The sequence below is a fragment of the Lingula anatina genome, chromosome 4, assembly GCF_051362555.1.
Source record: "Lingula anatina isolate TDL-2025a chromosome 4, LinAna3.0, whole genome shotgun sequence".
In the NCBI taxonomy this organism is placed as follows: domain Eukaryota; kingdom Metazoa; phylum Brachiopoda; class Lingulata; order Lingulida; family Lingulidae; genus Lingula; species Lingula anatina.
Window position 1 is genome coordinate 12,493,130 of NC_141770.1, and position 21,708 is coordinate 12,514,837.

Genomic DNA, 21,708 nt, shown 5'->3' on the forward strand with positions numbered 1-21,708 from the left:
AAGCGTTTTGTGAAACGTGAAGTGAAACTTTTCAAACAGACCGCTCGTCAGATCACCCATAATGCAATGTACCGGATTGAAGACGGTGATGTCAAATCAAATCTGATTGGTTTATTACTTAAATGCGTGTGTTCCCCTGTGTAGATTCTCGCTCATTGTGGCACTCGGTATGCATATGGTGGTTAAAACGGACTCACAAATAAAGCTTTTTAATTGTTATGAAATTTTTGGCTCATCATACTGGAGCCATCTTATAAACAATCGCACTTAATCCCAAGGAATCTGCACGTGTTTTGGACCAATGACTTTACTTCTCTCAATTACTACTTCCGGTGAAGAGAACAGTGTGACTGGGAGTAGGAAGAAATCGTAATCATGTTGATAAAAGTGAAGGTAATATATGTTAAGACATGTTTTAAGGGAGAACAGTCATATTAATACACGGTGTATTTAAAGTGGTTAGGGTTGTACGGAGTGACGTTTTATTTCACTTCTAATTTTGAATGATTTAAGACACCGGTTCTATGTAGTCAGGCACGGAGTCATTGTCACACAATGTTAAGGCTTCGATCAGGTTTTTAGAAATGAATTGTGAAGATTTTTAGGCATGTTCAGTCGTTTATTTGACATTTTGCCTATGCGTAGTTTGTGGTATAGTATCTTCAGTAACAGTATGATAAGTCATTTCTTTCACAACATGATGATGCTGATAAACTAAGTATAAGGGGGAAAAAAAACGATTCTCACATAGTTACCACAATGCTCTCTGTGTTAGTATGCCTTTATATTTTAACAGGTCTATCTGGGATTTTACCTTTAAATAAAGAAACTGAAATTTTATTTTGAAAATAAATGACATCTGAGATAAAGACAGTAAAGCCATGATACCCAAGTTATTATGAGGATGTTGTAGTCAATTTGTTCTGAAAGAAATTTCAAAAACTTTTTTTACTAGAGAACACATTTGTGTGCAGTGATTTGTTTGATTGATTGAGGTAAAGTTGGAAAAAAAGTCGCCCACATTTGCACCTTGAGAAAAGTTATACTTGTGTATGTAAAAGATAAAGCTTTGCCAAAATTTGCTTCTATGATAAGCATGTTTCAAAATTCATACTTATTTATAAATTTCATTTCTTTTCATGTACTGGTAGACACTTACAGGAAAAGAGGTGAGGAGATTTTCCATTTTCATATCAGAAATTAATAACAATCCCATTGAATGAAGAAGATTGAGATTTAAATGATTTTAAGGATAAGAAGATTATATACATGTATGTCCACTATTACTTTTTCAGTTGTGTAACAACAAATTGAACAATTTTTTTATCTTAGTATTTTATCTTTTCAGATTGAGATAGACATTGAACCCACTGATAAGGTAATTTTCTGCCATTTTACTTGAACTGTGTTTGGTGTCTAGCTCCCACTTCTCAGTTTATTTCATAAAATGTTTTTTGTTTACTAAATGATTTCTTTGGCTATACACAGGTCCCCTTGCAAAACCTGCTTTGTTGAAAATCTAAATCCATTCCATGAAGTTTCAATAGCAATAAAATTTACATCTTCATCTAAAAAACAAGCTTTCAAATCACAGTCTACAGAATGGTGAAGGCAGAGGTGTGTACTATTGATGTTTACCCTTGTTTATATGGTTGAAGTGAGCCGTAAGAGACAAACAATTTATATATTTGAACATGCAGCTGAGAAATGATTCATTCTCATATTTATACTTTCTTAATCTAGTTAGGTGTGTTTCAGTTTGAGAAATTGAATTTTATTTTAGGTGGAGAGAATAAAAGAGAGAGTGGAGGAAAAGGAAGGAATTCCACCACAACAACAGAGGCTTATTTTTAGTGGGAAACAAATGTGAGTATATGCACATCTCTAGGTGAAAGTGTGTACAGTTTAAGATTGATCAGGAGAAATTTCCAGGTCTGGATCAGGCCTAGCAAACTACAACGACAACATTCAAAAACCATGATAACGCAAGAAAACCCTACTGTGCCACTCAATCACTAAAGGGTGCACTCAAAATGAATCTAGCATATTATGTAGATCGATCCAACTCCGCAAGGACTCTGCCTGAATACAATCAGATTAACTGAATGACATTTAGAGCAGCTAGGGGGTGATTCTGTTGCACTCAAAACGAAGTCTAAAGGTTTCCAGAAGCCACACCATATTGCAGTGAGCAATACTGAAGCACAATTTTATGTGATTTTTTAATATAAGCTGCCTGTCATCAGACTCATGAAGTTTTTTGCCCTTTTTTTCTCTGGTGTAGTTTTCTAGGCCTTTGGATTGCCAGGATAGAAAATACATATCACACATCGTAGAATCCATCTTTTTGAATTTATCATTAGGACATTTTTTATGTTGAAGAAATAACATCAGCATACTATGTACAACAAACTCACACAAAGTTGTATAGCAGTGACTTTTTACATCATTGCAAATCTTAAAAATTATCAAAATTCAGAACATTTCAAATGAGCAGCTCAATAACACTTGTTTTTTTTTTTTTTTCCATCATTTAAAACATTTGTCGATTAAGGACTACGATATTTTTGTATCAGATTAGTGATAAATTGACTTAAAAGTAAGACAAATTGTGACTTTTTCTTGAACCAATACAAATTATCTTTGACATTTGGTGTAAGATCAGTAATTAAACCAAAAGTTCAAGTTTAAAAAGGTAAATTTATTTATTTTATTTTATTTTAATTATTTATTTCCAGGAATGATGACAAGACTGCAGCAGATTACAAAGTCCAAGGTGGATCAGTGTTACATCTAGTGTTAGCTCTCCGGGGAGGACACAGGGGACATTGATGACAATCACAGACTTAAACTTTTTCAAAATGTCTTGAATGCACCTCTCTCTTCAAAGGGAGGGTGTTTTCTCTTTAGCGACTTTGGGAGATATTTGTTTATTTATTTAAACTGGACTGCAAAATCATCCCTTCATCATGTCCAGAGCCTTTTTTTTTTACTTTTGATGCCTGCATATTTACCATCATGTAAAGGATACCACAAAGAATTTTACATTAATTTTTTTTTCACTGCACTAAAGCCAAAGTGAATGACCTATTAACATGTTGCAGCTTGAGATGTGTTTAAAGAATGGTACCTACTAAGAAAGAAAGGGATATTTAGTCAGTCCTTATAAATCAGTTTGCATTCAGAAGTTTCTCTGGAGAATACTGGCATATTGTGATGTGTACTGTCACTGTGAATCTGTGTGCTCTTTGATGTCGTGCAAACAAAATACCATGAACAGGAAGTGCTCTCTGAAGGAGCCGTGAAACGGCAGGTCTATTTGAGCGTGCAAAATGCATCAAGTTTTCGTAGATAACTACCATTTAGTTTAATTCAATGTAGAAAAATAGACATTTTGAAGGACAGAGTGAAAGCAATGTACTTCTCTCCAAGTTTTTTATCTAGTGGATTGCAGCCAAAAATTCAATTTGATACACTTTAGAATATTTATTAAGAGAATTATATAAAAGATAGTGGAGACAAAAATATTGAATTATTTTCTATAATTCTGTTTTACCTTTAAAATGCATTTGATGGATTTTCAGATTGTTTTGATTATTAGTTGATCATAACAAAATGTCCTAGATAGAGGTCGCTCTGACCTTTCTTTTTTATGTGTAGTATTAAAGAAAAACTATATCCAGTATGTCATAATTTAACCACAGTTATCGACGTTGTAATCATTGAAATGTGCTTTTGTTAATCTCAAACTGTAATAAAGTCTAGGAACGGACTCTACAGTTCTCGATGTGTATGTGGGAGTACACGGGGTGAAAATGATAATTTCTAGGTGGTCCACATATAAGTTACTTCGTATAAGTTCTTCATTCATCTTGAATAATATAATCTTATACACGTGGAACCAGTATTTAGTTTTTGGAACTATAAGAATTCTGTTGGGGAGCATGAGTTTTCCACCAGCTGGGTCATCCATGAAGAATGTGGCAATTCCCGATGAATTTGCGTATACACTCGACCAAAAAAGTTTGGAAAAATGACATGGTTTTTCAATATAATTAAAAAAAGTATGTTATGTCGTGGGAAAATCTTCAGTGTATATACAAAAGTAACGAAAAGTGGGTGCATTATTCATCAATATTTGGCAAAAATATTTACCTTAGCTGATATGGCTATTCTATAATATTTAAAATAACGATATCGATGCTTCCGAACTTTTTGGGGCGAGTGTATATCGAACTAAGAAGGAGATCGCCTAACCTCGATCGGCTTTACAATAAAATTGAACGAAAAAAGAAATAAAAGTACCACGTTTCTTTAGCTTGTTGGCACTGCATCAAGGGCGTTCCGTTTGAAAGAATTGCGGAAGCCAAACTCCGGGGCATCAGCGAGTTCTCCTGCAGCAGGGCAGACGATGAGTAAATTCAGACCCTGTAAGCTAGTTGAATCACTCTCCTGCACCGACATTGCTGTAAAAAAGGAGTGTCTCTAGCAAATAGTCTAAGTTTATAATTAGAAATGATGATATCAGTCACTTATTTATTCATTTGTTTCCATATGAGGTGAATTGCAAAATATAATATATAGGCCTATAACATCAATATAAATATTTAATTTGTATAAGACAAACATGAAGAGGCGTAAATATTCTGACGATTGACAAATGAAGTTGAAACGCTTAAAATGGTTTCACTGAGCAAATAGTATACATATGTCTCTGAAATAAAAGGAAAATTTCGCTCTTCAGGTGACTTCAGGTGCTACCTTCATATCAGGGGCGGATCCAGGATTATTTGAAAGGGGGGGGGTCCGCGGATGCGAATTAAGCCGACCCTTCCCCCCCCCCCCCCCCCCCCAACAAAAAAAACATTTTGTTGTATTTTAGAGGTCGAACAGTGCCATTTGGTACGGTTTAGAACTTTGTTACAGTTTAGAACTTTCAGCTAGTCAAAATTCTAATTTGAAGAGGGAAACTTTCGTGTGGTTTTTTCAAAAATCGAAGGGGGGTGGGCAGGACCCCCCTGACTCTCCCTTTTAATCCGGCACTGTACCCTTATGATTAACGTTTACAATGATCGGTGGAGAACGGCATAATTACCTCAAGAAATCAACCACAAGTAGATAGCCCCCCCCAAAAAAAAAAAAATAGATAAATAAATAAATAAATAAAATAAAAATAAAAAACGCAGAAGAAATATGCAAAAAAGCATATCTAGGCAAAAAAGTATATAAAGTTGTATTAGATTGAATATATATTGAAACCAGAAATGTATTTATTATACCGTGTACAATATTAACAGCACTTGTCGTCTAATATATTTCTTAGAAATCTGAAAATAAAGCACCACCAGCTTTTCAATAATAAAAGATGTAGAAATAGCATAGGGATAAATAAGTAGGCCTTAGTCCTATATCTACGGCAATTATTCGATCTTTTCAATGGGCAAAAAATAGTCAAACTTTCTGAATCATAGTTTTATGATAATAAAACTTATATTTCTGTATAGCATTTGTGGGGATTTTACTGCAAAGAACAGAGTTACAGAGTAGCCGTTTTAGCACTCTATAGGAATGTTCTAATTTAAAGAAATTGTGACTTAAAAATACAGTATCTGTAAAATCCACAATATACCCTTTTTGAAAAGATCGAGTAATTGCCGTATATGTTACATGCACTATCGACAATACTTAAGAAATGAAAAATCAAACCTCACAGATAATAGCCTAATCCTATAAAAACTTCCCCGGGCGGGAGTACTTCCAGCCGCCGCCCCCAGTTATAATACACACGTCTCAGTGTGTTAGGAGAGCACCGTGAACGACCTTTGAATGAGAATAACTGTGCATATTACGTATTCTTTAGCCTACGCCTCTTCGTCTTGTCCTTATACTTATTATTATTATTATTATTATTATTATTATTATTATTATTATTATTATTATTATAAAAATAGCAGTAACATTATTTATATTTCGAATCTAGTTCCTTTTTACAAGTACTTTAACTCAACGAAATATTCTTTATGTCTCCTCCATCCCAGTGTACCACAAACTTTCATAGTCCCTTTCATAACAAGATAGAAGGTAACAAAGAATATCGATTGTTCTTGATTTGGCCAAACAAGCCCGCTTTTATTATATAACCTCACTTTTCTATAACGATGACACTAAAACTCAACCACAGTTACAGATATCAATTGTATATATTGTCTATTACCACTTTACTTACTATGGACGACGACAGGTCATTACAGCACAAGTTTTCGCTGCACAGCACAGAAAATGTCACATAATTAGCCATAGAAATATTTGTTAATATCCAATGAAAATCAATCTTTGTCTCTGGTAAATAATTAATGGAAAATGATGAAACTTCATATAGGTCATCTTCAGCTGAATGTCAAAAGGACCAGAAAAAAATAAATGTGGGTCATCAACATGCAGTTCTTGTAGAAAAAACATAATACCAAGTCTTCAATAAAGTTTTCATATTTAATGGTTCAGTGTCCTACTAGGAAGATTTTTCGAATCTAATTTTCTTCTACTCCAGATTCATTACTCAATCTGTCTCTGCACTTAGATTCGATGTTTTAAACCTTTCCTGACAATTCAGTTGTAAATGCCTGGCCATACATTTAGACCGCCATATTCCTCCTGTCAGTTTAGAAGGAAATACTGACACCAGGTAATTTCACTTGAGGGGTTTCATCTTTTTAATGATCAGAATTTGGAAAAAAAGAAGGAGCTTTGCAGGATATTTATAGAAATAAAATGTGACTTCGGGATATTTTCAAGCGTGCATAGTATACCTTAAAATTGGCCTATGACACGACACGTCCATAAAATCATTAGCTGCGAGCATGGAATTTAGGTCAATGGCAACCTTTATGTAAGAACCCTGATTTGCTTTCCGAATTTCAGCATAACTTATCCTGAAAACTAGGCAGATTGCATTTCATCTACCACCTTCCTGGGACATTGAAAAATGATTTGTTCAACCGCTGGACCAAAAGCACATGGTAAACCATGTGCGTTTGCAAAACATCCCAAGCATTTTGTGACTTAGATTGATCTTGTGAACAACACTTGAGGTGACAAATCTTTTAACTGATCTTTTGAGGCAGATTCATCTTCGAGAAGACGGCTTTGAAAAAAAAACATGATTTATTCTGTTGACTCGAATCAAAAACACATGCAAAACCACCTGCGCCTACCAAAAGAACTTGCGTGCAGGGGTTCTTTTTTAAACACTGCATATATTCTAATTTACAGACAGTACTTGTCTTTGTCGAGTTCAACAAGGATGGATGCCTGATTATTAATAACACAGAAATATAGTAAATCATATTCTAGTTATCTATTAATATCGGACCAGAGGAACCAACCGGGTATGCTTATACACTGTCACCCAAAGATCACTTTGGGAAAGAATTAATATATCAGGTTACACAAAAATAAAGCATGGTACTTGGTAATCGTTATATGTTTTAAATGTCCCCTTGTGACATGTGCTACTTATGCAACTAAATTTGTGTGGCACTTGTGCCATTTTTTTAAAAACTAGATTGCCCAAAATACATCGTCTGGTGCCGGTACCTTCTGGCAAAGGAAAGTGAAAAAAGTTTGATTTATCTGGCCAGTCCGAGTGCTGGACCAAAACACATGAGAAGCCACGTGCGCTTCCAAAACATAAAAGAGTTTTAGTGACCAAAACAAAGGATGAGTATCGATAGTTTGGGTACTGCCAGACACAGAGGAACTACCCGATTAATTAACGTGTGGTCAACACAGGCCATCAAGAAGGTTCTTCACAATATCTACAAGTCATTGTCTCATGAATGACCATAATCAATGTGCCAAGTTGGTCACTCCCCCTCCCTATTGCAATGACTTGACAAGAACCCCGAGAAATATAAGGTAATGAAAAGAGTTATACAACTTAACTATGAAGACCTTTAGAGATGAAAATTTATGCATTTGGTCACACAGTAAAAATTTTTTTAAAAATTAAAAATGTTGAAGACGTTGTTTACTAGGCAAAGAAACAGATTTTGGTTTAAAAAATAAAGTGCGCCCTTTGCCTTTAAGTGTACAGTTAAAATGTACCAAATTTCGTTGAATATTTTCTACAATAGGCGTAATTGACAGCCATTTACCAAAATTAAATAAGTAAATACTATATTAAAGGTAAACTATGTCACAAAGTCATATTATTTCCTCTGTCAATATATGGTACAAAACCACTAATCTTTCCAATTAAGACTTAAAAAACGATAAGGCCTCTCAAATAAAATAACCTAATGTCGATATTTCATGACATGGAGGTTTAAATGTCTGGCCTGATATTTCGAACAAAATAATTTGTTTTGAAATCGTACAAAATATCAAACCCAAGTTAACCTACGGGTCAAGAAATGATTCGTGAGTGGGAGAAAAAAAGGTTGTTTTTTTTTTTTTTCGAGAAAAAATAGATTTATCGCAAAAATCCCGGAAAGAATACATTTCAAATCAGTCGCACGAACATTTTTAAATTTTATCAAGATAGTGATTCCAGTCTTACGCTCTCTAGATATGCGATCTTACAAACAGCCGGTTCCACCGTGAGACAATTGCAGTAATATTATATCTCACTTTTTTTTTTTTTTTTTTTTTTTTTTTTTTGGGGGGGGGGGGGAGGGGGGTGACTTCAAAGAAATAATTGAATCCCCACTAAAAAACTTTTATTTGTCAAAATCAGAAAAGTACACATCTGAGACTTATCTATTTTGGCAATGCACGTATTTAAACAGAACACGCACTGTCCCACTTCCTATAACCCTCTTCAAGCGGAGAACTATATTCTAGAAAAGCACATATCGTGTCATCCCGCATTTCGCCGATCACACCAGGTAAGTATCTATTATTTAATGTGTATGACATACAGACGATACAACACTATGATAACTGAACAGCTACCAGCGCCTTGTGTTTTTTAAAGCGAAAACAAGACATGAGGCTGTGTAGAATATTAGTTCTCAAGAAGAGAAGACGGTAGGATGTTGGGCATATCTGAGATGAAAACGTACCGACAAGCCCTATGAAACCACGTGACTTTTATTTGGAAGTTGGGCATCAATCACAGCCAGGATCTATATATAAACCAAAACTTCGGAGTGTGAGGAATTCCGTGCTGTTACCGTTTAACGCAGTGTCATATAGTCAGGCGAAGCGCATCCGTGCATTCATGTTTGACGGTAAATGTGCGACAGATAAGCTCGGCTGTTTCATTGGGGCGTGGGTGGACACATAGGTAAGGCCGGGGGTTTCGCAGCCAGACCGAAGACCGTCGTTTCTCAATTTCTGGACTTTGCATGAAATCATCAGAGGGCTAACACAACTGATACACGTTTAACTTACTTGATGTTGGTTGAGTGAAAACAAGGTAAGTTCATACAACAGCACACTAAGTGTGTGTAAGACAATACAGGTATGGGGCCGTGGAGAAGTATATTGTATATGAATTCAATAACGCATACTGCCCTAGGTTTCGTAATGTTATCCAGGTTAAATGCCAAAGCTTTTTTTTAAGTCTAACGTTATGGGTTCCTTTCAAGATGGCATTTGTTGGGCTTAGTCGTCTGAGTCTGACACAGTGTGATGTTATCAAAATTTTAAGCTGACTAAGCAGACTTCTAAGAGACGACAGCAAGACTTAAATCATCTCATTTATAGCAATGAGCTAAAAGCATGTAGGATTATTCAGAGGCGGATTGAAGCCGTCTTCTGGGTCTTCCGGAAGACGGCCAGATTTTCAAGTTTACGTTTGACGGGTATCTAATTTTTCTGTTGGAAGACTGTCAGAAAATATCTTTGGATTCGCCCCCGGGATACGGGGGGGGCGAAACAATTATTAAGATTTTCCTGGCATTCGTACTTCCTGGTATTGGCTATTCATTCCTCTGTCAACTTCAAAATACTCAAAGGGTTTTGCCCGTACATGATAAAACGATATGTGTAGTTTTTATTAAACTAAGCAAAGTGAACGGTAGCAAGCATCCCTTAGATTATAACACACACTTTAAGCTATGTAAAAATGCCATTTTTAAACTTTCTTAAAGAAATATAAAAGAGATATTATACAATTTTTAAAAATCCTTTTGACATTTTTTCAATACAGTAGACTAGTGAGGTATTCTTAAAACACATCTTTTGTGGTTTTTGGATTCAATACCGATCAAGTTTTGTCTGAAAATTTTCAAGAGAGACCGAATACGTCAAAAATATATATAAATTTATATATAGCACATGACCGAATGATTATTTTCATATTACGCCAATACAACAACAAAACGGAAATAATGTTGATTTAACAAAATAAAAACTGCCTTCACACTCACAGAATATCAAAGCACATCACGTGTAATATATAATTAGGTCCCGTTTACTATTTGAATTTATCGACCTAGCTTCTGTGCCAGTAGAATACAGAAAAGTTGGTGATATACGAGTACATAGAAAACAAGAGGGGGCGTGTCAGTCTGTTAATCTGATTGTATTCAGCGAGTGTGTCCGTGAAGTTAGTGAGCAATAGCTAAGTCGACAAATTATTGTGAAGGGGCCGTTAGTCACGGTATTGTTATCAACTTGTACAGCATTGTGTTAGAAGCAAACTGCATCACCACAGATCAGACACTTGGAGTAGTTTTGGCTTGCATTTAAATTACATTTATCAAAAGTAAGTCATGCTTTTAAGACAAACAACTGAGTTGGTAGCCTGGCAAATCTTGAAAAAGGATAAACAACCGAGGTAATTACATTTTCAGTAATTTGGAGGCAGGTCAGTTTACGAGATAGTGACCGCAGTGGACTGATTCAAGTGCCACAGTATTTATGACTGACGGTAGATGTTAAGATTATGAATTTAATGAAAGCTTATCAACATCATCTAAGTGAACTAACTCGTCACTGGGGCATGGGGGAGGAAACAGAAGTACAAGGTTCTCTCTCATATCTTCTCTCTCCATCTCTAGACATTAAATTCCCGAAATCGCTGTACATAAATATACGCCTAGAACTTACCTGCCACCATCGGGATCTTTGAACTACTAATTAGGCTGAGTAATGAAGCGTAAACAGTTGGCAACAGCTAATATTTCAACGTTAACAGCGATTGTCAGTTTAACCTTAACTTAGAGCACATACATTGTGCTAGGGTTATAGACTTGGCTTAGTTGGATTGTATATGATTAGGCCATTTAAAACACTAAAATATACAGTGACATAGTAGTAATGATAAATTATAGGGCAATTATAGGGTTCAAATATAGGCAGTTGGCCTGAGGAGATTCAAATCTACTAACGCAAAAGACCTTACCGCCTTACTGAGAGATATGTGATTATTAAAACTGTATAAAGCACATGTGAAGAACGTATATAATATAAAATGTACCAGAGGGAACAGAGCCGTTTGCAGAAACTAAAAAGCCTCCGATCTTTTTCAAAAGTTTTGTTCGAATTTATCAAAGATAAGCCGTGGCTGTATACCCGAAGTAATTATCTGCCACAAGCTCGATAATGTTGTTTTAAAGGGATTCATTCATATTTGACCTACGTCCTAGAAATACACTCGCCCAAAAAAGTTCGGAAACATCTTTATTTTGAATAATTAAAAAAATAATCATATGAGCTAAGGTGCACATTTAACCAAATAATGATGGATAATGCACCCACCATTCGTTACTATTTTATGTACGTAGTTTTTAAATGATCGAAAACAATTTTATGACTTCAGCTTCCGAACTTTTTGGGTCTATTGTAGATCATCAGTGGACAATGCAGACTGTTGTTTCTATTCAAGTAACGGATAATTTTGAAAACATTGTTCTTTTTACAAACTCTTATGGCAATATTTTCTTATTTTTATTTCTTTATTTCACATATTTGTCTATAGGCCTCAGGCCCGTGATGAAACAAATAGTACATTTTTTTAAATCAATCACTTCAGCATGAAATCCAAATCTGAGTCATGATCAAGAAAGTGTGGTGTTTACTTCTATTCAGGTGCAAATGACTGACTTCACTTTACAAATGCCGTGTTTAATATGAAATATTCACACTGAGTATTAGATATATCATGTTTCGGTGAAATTATTATAGATCATCCATGAATAAGTCATTCGTCTCTCATGAAATGGTTGATTTTTGTCTGCTTAGGATTGGGACCCTTTTTCATCATGGACTCCATCATAAGGTATGAGTAAATTAGCCAGACTGGACATTTTCAAGAACTGTAGCCCAGATATAGAATATATCTTAACTTTTTGTCCAAAATTTCTACTTTATTGATCCAATGTGTTTTGATAGAAGACCAATAACATATTTTTAAGTAATGGCTGATGTCTCAAACCAAAACTTACTCTATTTAAGTAGACTACTTGGAATTTATATTGGACCGAAAAAAAAGACCGTAATTTTTATTTAAAAGATAGGATTAATTTTCGAACGTAAGTTCTTTTGTGACCCCGGTCGAAGCAGAGATTGTGTCCTCCCCGCACACTTTTTAAATCACTGTCATATTGGCACTGTTCGTCCCCCTCTTTAACGACCTTACACTGTACTTCAAGCCATGCTCTAAGTCAGGTAGCTGCCGAAGGCATTTGCTTAAATCGATAATGGTTCATAATTGATTAAGTCAGCTGTCATAAAGTACCTTTACGTTCAATGACAAGGTTTTCCTTCAAAGAAATCGGTTATACGCTGAATGGTGTTCTCTTTCTTGTCATGCCCAGTTTATGTCGTGACTAAATGTAATGGAAGTTTTAAATGTGATGACAGATAGGAATCTGGATGTTTTATTTTAAGCAGTTGCTTTATCCTCTCTAATAACACCTGTGTCACAGCTTTATATTTTACATTGAAAGCAGATTCCGCAATTTCACCTCAATTATTTAACAATGCCATAGCGTTACATGGCACTTTGAAGGTAATTAGTGTCAAGTTTGATTATTTGCAAGCAACGTCCAAATAATGAGATCGTAATCTTAATATCTGTCAAAATGAATTTTCTAAACGACTATCCTCAAATCAGTGAACTGATTACCTCAGTCAGGCATGTTGATTTGGGCCCAATTTTCGCTCCAACTGACTTCTTACAAGCTGCTACCTTATAAATGTACTTTAACATTGCTGTCCATCAATTTATCAGGTCCTGGGCGGAATCTGGACACCGCAAGGCCAAGTGCCGCGTGGACAAACCTTCCCCTGTGCGACAGATCCATTCTCTCAACAAGATGTCAGCGGTGATGTTGTTGAATGGGGATCCCGTCCACCACCTGGCGACCGCCAGAAACGGTGAACGCTCCACGGAGACGCTGCGCCTCAACGTTGGGGGCGTCATCCACGAGGTGAGATGGGACACTTTGAAGGGCAAGCATGGCAGCATCCTCCCACACCTCGACGAACTTAAAAAGCACTACAGAGCCGAAAAGGACGACTATTTCTTTGACCGGCACCCTGGGATATTCGAGTCGGTATTAAATTACTACCGCACGGGAGGTCTCCATGTGCCCATCACAGCGTGCGGTCCGGCGGTGAAAGCCGAGTTGGAATTCTGGGGTATTAGTGAGTTTGAAATGGAGGACTGCTGCTGGACGACGTATTCTAGTTACCAAGAGAGGAAAGAATCGCTGGCCAAATTTGATTCTTTTCTAGGAAAGTCGCCGTACAAATCTCGCTACCGTGGGGATCGCGTGACCACGTGGCAGTCGGCAAGACGCCGAGTTTGGACAGATTTGGAAAATCCGGGCTCTTCTTTGTTTGCAAAGGTTTGCTTTATTTAAATCATTACTTTTAAGTTTTTAAGTGCATTTTTATATATATTGTGCGTGGTTCAAAAAGACTAGTTTAACAACTTGAGAATGAATTAAAGACAAGAAACCCACCGTACCACTTCAACTCAAGTTTGCTCACAATGTGTACTGCTTCACGCCGCGTCACTCTCAGCTGTACTTTAAGTAACGATATATTTAAAAAGTCGCTCTGAGCAGCAAATTGGGACCCTATGCCTATGGAGCATCATTCTTTATACTGTCGACACTGTATACACGTAAGGTACAGATATGGCGATCAATACATTTAGGCCAGCCGTTTTTATCATCATTTTGACAAGTTTACAAATAGTACTTTTTCCAGACCCCTCCTCCCCTCTTTAGAGAGTACAAAGTAAAAAGTCAAAATGATGAACTTTGCCAGCACATACCTAGGGGTGAAGTTCATAATTTTAATCTATTTCCAAGAGCGTACAGCGGGTAATATCCCTCACCCCTTCACTCCCAGCTTGCGGTTTGCAGATTTGTGATAATGATGATAAAAATGGATGGCCCCATATATATATAGTTTGGATGTTTCTAACCCCTGCTTTAGTTGCCTTCTTGTTTAACACACCTTTCTCTATTATTATTATTATTATTATTATTATTATTATTATTATTATTATATTCCAGATCTATGCAAGTATCTCTCTGCTGCTAGTGCTGATGTCCATCATGGTGTTCGTTCTGGACTCACACCCATTTTTCCACGTCAGCCCAGGGGACCCTGCCTGGGCTTTTACCCTCTCCTTCTTCGGAGTCGGTGCGGAGAGTTTCCACGACATCACGGCACATTTCGAGAAGAACGTTAATGAGTCCGGAGCTGAATCAGCGAAAGAACACTATGAAATTTTACACCCTGCCTTGCTGTTGGTGGACTTCACGTGTGCAAGTTTTTTCACCTTTGATTTGATCATGCGTTTCATTTTTAGTCCCAATAAACTTCACTTCTTTGTGTACCCTCTCACCATAATCGATCTGTTAGCCATCGTTCCATTTTACGCCGAGTTGGCGATTATTAATTCCAACCCAGAAGCTATATTCGGAAAGACTGTGTTTGACTTTATCAATATCCTGAAGATAGCACGTGTATTTCGAATTTTCCGCCTCACGAAGTCGTACACCGGCATGAAAGTGATTCTGTACTCCTTGAAGGAAAGTTTGGCGGAGATAACACTGACACTTATCATTCTCCTTATAACAATGTTGATCTGCTCGACACTGATGTTCTACGCAGACAACTATAACAACGAGAAAAGCGACTTTAAAAACATTCCCTTGACCTTATGGTGGTCCATTGTCACACTGACAACAGTAGGGTATGGTGAATTCGTCCCCTCCTCTGGCCTAGGATATATCGTAGGGGCTATTTCAGCGTTCTTTGGGGTTCTTTGTCTGGCTCTGACTGTCCCGATCATCGTTAATAACTTCATGCTTTATTATTCCCACTCTCGCACCACCCTTAAGGCAGAAAGGAAGGTGGATTTGATTGAAAACAAGGACGCCGCGGAGGATTTAGACTCAATTGATGAGACAACGAACGTCCCACGACAGCAAGTGGTGTCTTCCATCCGCCTACGAGATTTTGAAGAAACCGCCAACCATGCCGCACACAGCGACCAGCACTCTTTTATGTCACATCCGACCACTTTGTATTAACGTTAAATCAGACAGAAACAATATTAGGGTGCTTTCCCTGAGATTTAGATCGATTTAAAGATTGAGATTTAGGTCGAACTAACTCCCTGGGGGTTCACGTTAAATTGCAGTCAGCCGAGCGGGCACCATAGTTAATTACCCCCTTACAGCTTTTAGTAGGTGGGGCAGACGCTTAAGCCGGCTAAGCTGACAGTAATCTAGTGAGACTCCCCACAGGGACAGATCGATCTAAAAATCTATGGAAATGGGGTGTTACATTGTATAGCGTATACCAGCCAAACTTTTGTCATCAATCGATTGCAGAATGCAGAATAATCAGGGGCGGATTGAGGCAGTCTTCTGAGTCTTCCGGAAGACGGTCAGATTTTCAAGTTTACATTGACGGTTATCTAATTTTTTCTGTCGGAAGACGGTCAAAAATGGAGGATGGATCAACAAAGCTAATTTGGAAGACTGCCAAAAAATAGCTCTGGATCCGCCCCCTGGAGATGACGTCGAGTTTTTGGTCTACAATACTCCTCTGAGAGTGGTCTACACTGCATGGAACAAGTTCAAAGATTACACTACCTTTGACTGGTCAAAATCGTGTATAATTAATGGAGAGCTCACCGTTATGCAGGGTTAGGTTCCTGTAGATTTATGCAGGTAAATCCCGTCCTAGGTTTTGACCACTTACGTCACGCTAACGTGAACCTGTATAAATCAAGAGGCGGCCGGACTATGTTACATATGGGGCCTCAATTTCTTTTACGAATGAATACTAGTGTCAAACTGTAGGCAGAGGTTTTCAGTATTTCGCCTAAGAGCATGATTTTGACAATTGTTTTTATTTTCAGTGGCTCATTTTGTGAGTATGAGCCTTAAAACGTTTTTATGTGCCGTCAACGTTACGTTCCCCGAGATAGGCCCAAAGACTTAAGACTTTATATGTAAAACGCGCTCAGAGTTAAATCTGCAGTTCTCCATCGAAATAAAATAATAATCGTTTAAATGCAAAACACTTTCATTGCTTGTGAAGCAAGTCCAGTTGCGTCATTCTGATCTTTACTGGAAAAGCATCCCTAGTTAATATGATATTGCATGAGAGTGGTTCAGTATGATAAATGTGTAATGCATATCTGTTAAACATAAACTATGTAGTTATGGCCTTAAAGTATTTGCCGAGTTGTTATTGTAACACCGAATTACAGTTTTGTAATCGGACATTCTCGTTAACATGTAAATGAAGATTACTGTAAAATTGTTGAGTTTTGATGAAAGCATTTTGTAATATAGAGAAATTAACTCAAGATATCTACTAAAATAAAGCGAATTGTAAATTCCCTCTTGGTGAACTGCTAAGATGTAAGATTGTCTTTTAAAATGCCTGATAAAGATTAATGCGGTAAACCCCCCTTCACACTGGGCGGCGTCCTTTCTGCGTCCCGTAGTACAGCCCCGTTTGAGGGGAAAAACATTACTTGCCGACAACTGGCCGATCATTGAGCATTCTTTCTGCAACCAAAGCGATGCTTGTGCCTCCTTTTAACAACCAAAGCGATGCTAGTTTCATGGTCGCACAAAGGACGCACAAAGAACGCCGTCGATTGTAAAGGGGGTTTAAAGAGAGCCAGCATATCTCCCCCCTCCCCGCGTTCTTGGTGAATTAATTTTGGGTTGAATTTATAGAGCGTTGGTCTTGTCCTTTCCTCCCCGTCACTATGCCCAACCTTTTGACCCGCGTGAGAATTCCTCGCTGTAAAACAAAAAACAAGCAATCGAGATAGGCGATTCCCATCCTCTTGTGTTAAATCTTACGCCGGCAAATTCATCGGAATTTCACCAAAAACGGTATTTCTTTAAGAACCGTCTGTTAGCATATTTATACATACAGTGTATAATGGTTTCCTTCACGTCAAAAAATAAATAAATAAATAAAATAAGAAAAGAAAAAATATTTTCATAGTGTTTTATAAGGGAAGTAGGGGCCTACAAATGCACATTGGACAATATGACAACAAAAACCGAAGGCAAATTAAAACATTTGCAGAAATAAAATAACACACACACACAAACACACACACAACGCTAGTGATTATAAATATTAGAAGGGCTATTACAACGAACTGACTAATAACTAAATGCCACAGGCAAACAGATCACAGTCATATTTGCTGAAAATTTGCCAAAACATTCAAATTGAAAATTAATGATAATACTGAGCATTCTACTTGTTTGGATTACATTTCAGTCATTTGTATTTGCACAGAAAATTCATACGATTTTGAAGCACGTGCTCACACATTTCTCGACTGTCTGCAAACACCGCCACATACGTCGCAGTTATGTCACTGGTTACCTCACTAGCACTCAGAACCACCACCTCGGCGTCCGTGACGCGTTCTGCACGTGCTATGACGTCATTTACGGATCCCTGCGCATAGCGCAAGCGGGTCATCACACCAACTGACCACCCACGGTCACTCATCTCTCTAGCCATCAGGCACAGCGGCATAGAGCAGGTCACTCGGGGGTTGATGTCCACGAGGTAGCCACGTGACCCGTCGTGCAAGACGTCACAGCCCGCGGGACCATAGTACCCGACACGATGGAGCGAGTTCGCCACTGCAAGGACGAACGGTTCCATAATGGCTCTCAGACCGGTGTTGTTCTTCATCCACATTGTTCCGATAGTTTTGTTCTCGCTATCTTGAATCAGTTCTACTGCCTCCCACCACGTGACAACGCCGGCTTTGTTGACGTAGAAATGGGCGCTGTATTCCGGCGATTTCAGGTCTGTCACCATTTCCGTGACGATGGTATCCGAGGATGGGTGAGACTGGAGAATTTTCTGCTGAGTTAGTTGTAAGTCATCACCAGTGGTCACCAGAAAGACCCCTGTTCCTCCCATTCCGTGGGTCAGCTTGATTACGCAAGGGATGACCGGGTTTAACAAAACCTTTGGTTGAGTGGCATCGACTTCTGTTATGAACCGTTTGCTAAGAGCTCTATAGTGCAAGTCTGGATCCACATGGTGTTGGTCGGCAGGTAACTGCTCAATGGGATACGGCGTCAGAAAGGTGGCGCTCTGTGTTATGTTGTCAAGGCGGACGAAACTGGGCCTGGCTTTGGTGCCCAGTCGCTTGACCCAGTGTTCAACGAGACCATCTGGCGGTTCCACCGAAGAGAAAACATTGAGGTCTCCACCGACGAGCGGCAAGATGCGGTGGGGGTTCACCACGCGTATGACCGCCATATTGTTGTTGTTTTTGCTCAGATTGCAGTGTGCCACGTACTTGGTGTTTGTGAAAAACGAAGCGCCGTTTCTTGGCACCTCCGTGATAAACACAGCGTCACGTGGTGCGTCTTCTTTGAAGAGATCTGACAGTGTGAGAAGTTGGTTGGCACCTATTGACACACAAAAAAACATGATTATTTTTATTTATTTTTAGGAATACGAGATATTAAAAAAATGTGTTTTAGTCAGTGAGTAAGCATATGAATTATGGATTCGACAACACGTGATCATGCAAGGCCTCACCACGAAGAAAAAGTGGAGACTGGAAACAATAAATGTTTAAATAATACTTAAATCAAGGGTGTTCTGCGAACGTCATCCCTTCGACTCGAGATCAGGAGATGGATGCGAACCCTGACTTACCCACATTTTCCATGAGCGAACCTCTTTTGTCCGAATCCGTTCTGGGTATTCCTCGAGTTGGTGTCGGTTTTTGTGTGCAAGTTAAATTGTGGTCCATTTTGTGGATCCATTTTGCGTTGAGGACGGATTCAGAGGAATAATGGGTGTCCTCAGAACTCTCTGGGGCCTCAGAAGGAGCCAAAGTAACAACGAACTGTCCTTTTGGCCGGAGCGTGCGTGGACATACGGAGTTGTTTGAAAGCGTTAGAAAAGGGGTACCAACTTCAAAGGAAGTTTCCACAGTGGGTCCTGCCAAAGGCTGCACTAATGGTGTAGACGCAGGTTTGGTCTTTCTGCTGGACGGGACGCTGCCTGTTTCACCTGAAATGAAAAATAAAATGCAATAGAAGTTATAGTAAACAAGAACAACTAAGCAACAATTACACAAATAAACCACCAGTAAAAATTCAGCAATATAAACAACAACAAAATAACATTATATTTTGCAAAAATTGTTTGATTGTGCTGATGTTGTTACAGATTATGCTTACCTGAACTTTTCTCAACTTACTTCATCAACAATGAACGAACAATGAAAGAGCTAATGTAACCCATTTACCCCTCCCCCCCCCCCCCCCAAAAAAAAAAAAAAAAAACTTTTCGTAAATTCTTTGAATAATGTCAATTACGTATCTTATACCCAGGTACATCAATACCCTCCTCCCCCCCCCCCCCCACCCCCACCCCCCACCCACGATATCATCGCTATAATTTGCTTTACTCGCCCTATATAATACACTGTAGCCTCTGTGTGATATCGCTTTTCGCGATGCTTTCGAGTTACGGAGCCCAGAAGTCTCTAACTTTCTCCTATGTTGGTGTCAAGTTGAGTACCACAGGAGGTATAAAAATTGGGACCCTCAGCCTACAACCCTGTACATTTGTAAAATTCCAGAAAGTTGTACTTTCTTCGAGCATTAGTAATTGTTTTATATTAAAGAAGGAGTAACTCAGAAATTAAAATTGATCTGCTGATGACAACTGAATTCATTAAAATCTATACGCGAGATCATACAATACTTACCATGCAGCAGTATGCTGATGCAAAGGGCAACTAGAGTGAAGTGCATCTTTGCTGTCTTATCTTACAGCAACGGCTCCCCTGAAACAGAATCATATGTTTTTTAACGTGTGGTACATTAGAATATTTTTTAAAGCGAACAAAGAATTATATGTGTGTCCAAACTGTTCGCGAGTATACTACGATACGCGTTTGATAAGGAAACCAATGTACCGGTGATACGGTTATTCCAGCCTAAACTGCTTCCCTACGCCTAGTAAGGCCGAATTGTCAAGAAAATAAGACAAACAAGACAAAAACCATTCTACAACAAAAACTTTCATAAATCTTTGTGGCACATAGGCCCAAAACTACTACACCAGACAAAGTATTTTAACACACATTGTAGTTTTTCAAGCTATACAGCCTCTCTCTCTCTCTCTCTCTCTCTCTCTCTCTCGCAGACGACACTCACGAAGTTCTTTGGGGTAGTGCACCTTACTGGTCAACATAAACCATGTCCACACTCACCAGTATGTCCTTTTTCCCTCTCAAAATCGTCTGGCGTCTTCGGCACATCAGTGAGTACGTGGTTTCTGACCAATGTTTGGACCACAATACTGACCACTGTTTACAGCATGACCGGCTCCAATGACAGACAGAGGTATAATTACCCAAATTATAGAGTACTATCTAACCACAGGGCCCGCTAGTAGTCTGTTACAAAATTATTACATGTGCTCATATCTTAATTTTGTATAGGCTTACTATTTTCGAGGACCCCGATTTCAGAGAGTATGCATAAAGTTGCGTGCCATAAGGTTAAAAGCTGGCACGCGTACGTTCTTAGGTTGTAATTAGTGCATCATATCATTACGATAGCAGAATGAACCGAGCTGTTGTATAACATGGATTTGAATATAAGATAACACTGCTTTGTTGTTTCTCGATATCATCGGTATAATTTGCTTTAATTGCATGAAAATACAAGGTTGGAACGTTTACAAACAGAATATATTTCTCGTGACGGGACAATATACGATGGTTAAAGGGCAAGTCCTTGGGATTTACTCACCAAAATGGGTCCTCACGAATCATCTATCGAGCCCTCTTGCACTAGGATTTGACTTTTAAAATTATGAGGTTGATTTATTCTAAAACGACTGGCCAGTCATTATAATTAGCAACCATCTTCCTAACCTCCTATGGAAGTATCAACATCAGGTACACTCCAGACAAAAAAAAAAACTCATTAAAGGGGTTAAATAGTTTTTAAGGTGTATGTAAGGTTTAATAAGACGCTGTGGATGGCAGAGGAAAGCATTTGGGGGATTTGCCAACCCATGTAGTGTATATTAAATAAATTTAAGATTTGACAAAGGGACAGATTTGAGCGCAAGGAAACTTGACGATTAATTCAGGGAGAACAGAAGTCTTTTTAGAACGAAAAATTAATGACATTGTAATAATTATTATGTTATGTTCTCTTTGTGCTACAAGAAAAAAACACCGTCAAACCCAGAAGA

The 21,708-nt window shown here is 38.1% G+C and overlaps 3 protein-coding genes across 6 annotated transcripts; 2 read left to right on the forward strand and 1 right to left on the reverse strand.

Moving 5' to 3' along the window:
* Nucleotides 1-142: 142 nt before the first annotated feature.
* On the forward strand, nt 143-3,772 carry LOC106180953 (ubiquitin-like protein NEDD8). The gene is made up of 5 exons (XM_013565138.2): nt 143-393; nt 1,152-1,169; nt 1,349-1,378; nt 1,784-1,866; nt 2,739-3,772. The coding sequence occupies exons 1-5, from the start codon at nt 376-378 to the stop codon at nt 2,830-2,832; spliced, it is 243 nt and encodes an 80-aa protein (XP_013420592.1). The 5' UTR covers nt 143-375; the 3' UTR covers nt 2,833-3,772.
* A 5,182-nt stretch (nt 3,773-8,954) lies between these two features.
* Nucleotides 8,955-16,825, forward strand: LOC106180944 (potassium voltage-gated channel protein Shaw). Of its 2 annotated transcripts, none has more exons than XM_013565126.2 (3): nt 8,955-9,418; nt 13,181-13,799; nt 14,478-16,825. In XM_013565126.2, the coding sequence occupies exons 2-3, from the start codon at nt 13,266-13,268 to the stop codon at nt 15,501-15,503; spliced, it is 1,560 nt and encodes a 519-aa protein (XP_013420580.2). In that variant the 5' UTR covers nt 8,955-9,418; nt 13,181-13,265; the 3' UTR covers nt 15,504-16,825. The 2 variants fall into 2 exon arrangements, with proteins under 2 accessions (XP_013420580.2, XP_013420579.2); XM_013565125.2 differs by lacking the exon at nt 8,955-9,418 and adding an exon at nt 10,704-10,783.
* A 612-nt stretch (nt 16,826-17,437) lies between these two features.
* On the reverse strand, nt 17,438-20,899 carry LOC106180948 (uncharacterized). Of its 3 annotated transcripts, none has more exons than XM_087012089.1 (4): nt 20,714-20,899; nt 20,207-20,284; nt 19,144-19,503; nt 17,438-18,890 (listed from the first exon to the last, which is right to left on the reverse strand). In XM_087012089.1, the coding sequence occupies exons 2-4, from the start codon at nt 20,250-20,252 to the stop codon at nt 17,734-17,736; spliced, it is 1,563 nt and encodes a 520-aa protein (XP_086868215.1). In that variant the 5' UTR covers nt 20,253-20,284; nt 20,714-20,899; the 3' UTR covers nt 17,438-17,733. The 3 variants fall into 3 exon arrangements, with proteins under 3 accessions (XP_086868215.1, XP_086868216.1, XP_086868217.1); XM_087012090.1 differs by having other exon boundaries at nt 20,658-20,848; XM_087012091.1 differs by lacking the exon at nt 20,714-20,899 and adding an exon at nt 20,585-20,682.
* Nucleotides 20,900-21,708: the final 809 nt, after the last annotated feature.

Bases quoted from the DNA above. Each gene is read 5' to 3' on its own strand.
- LOC106180948 (XM_087012089.1), bottom strand. From the start codon at position 20,252: ATGCACTTCACTCTAGTTGCCCTTTGCATCAGCATACTGCTGCATG. The intron at 19,504-20,206 runs GTAAGTATTGTA...TTTTCATTTCAG, and splicing joins CATCAGCATACTGCTGCATG to GTGAAACAGGCAGCGTCCCG. The intron at 18,891-19,143 runs GTAAGTCAGGGT...GTGTGTCAATAG, and splicing joins TTCGCTCATGGAAAATGTGG to GTGCCAACCAACTTCTCACA.
- LOC106180953 (XM_013565138.2), top strand. The intron at 1,379-1,783 runs GTAATTTTCTGC...ATTTTATTTTAG, and splicing joins ACATTGAACCCACTGATAAG to GTGGAGAGAATAAAAGAGAG. The intron at 1,867-2,738 runs GTGAGTATATGC...ATTTATTTCCAG, and splicing joins ATTTTTAGTGGGAAACAAAT to GAATGATGACAAGACTGCAG.
- LOC106180944 (XM_013565125.2), top strand. From the start codon at position 10,719: ATGCTTTTAAGACAAACAACTGAGTTGGTAGCCTGGCAAATCTTGAAA. The intron at 10,784-13,180 runs GTAATTACATTT...TCAATTTATCAG, and splicing joins AAAAAGGATAAACAACCGAG to GTCCTGGGCGGAATCTGGAC. The intron at 13,800-14,477 runs GTTTGCTTTATT...ATTATATTCCAG, and splicing joins GCTCTTCTTTGTTTGCAAAG to ATCTATGCAAGTATCTCTCT.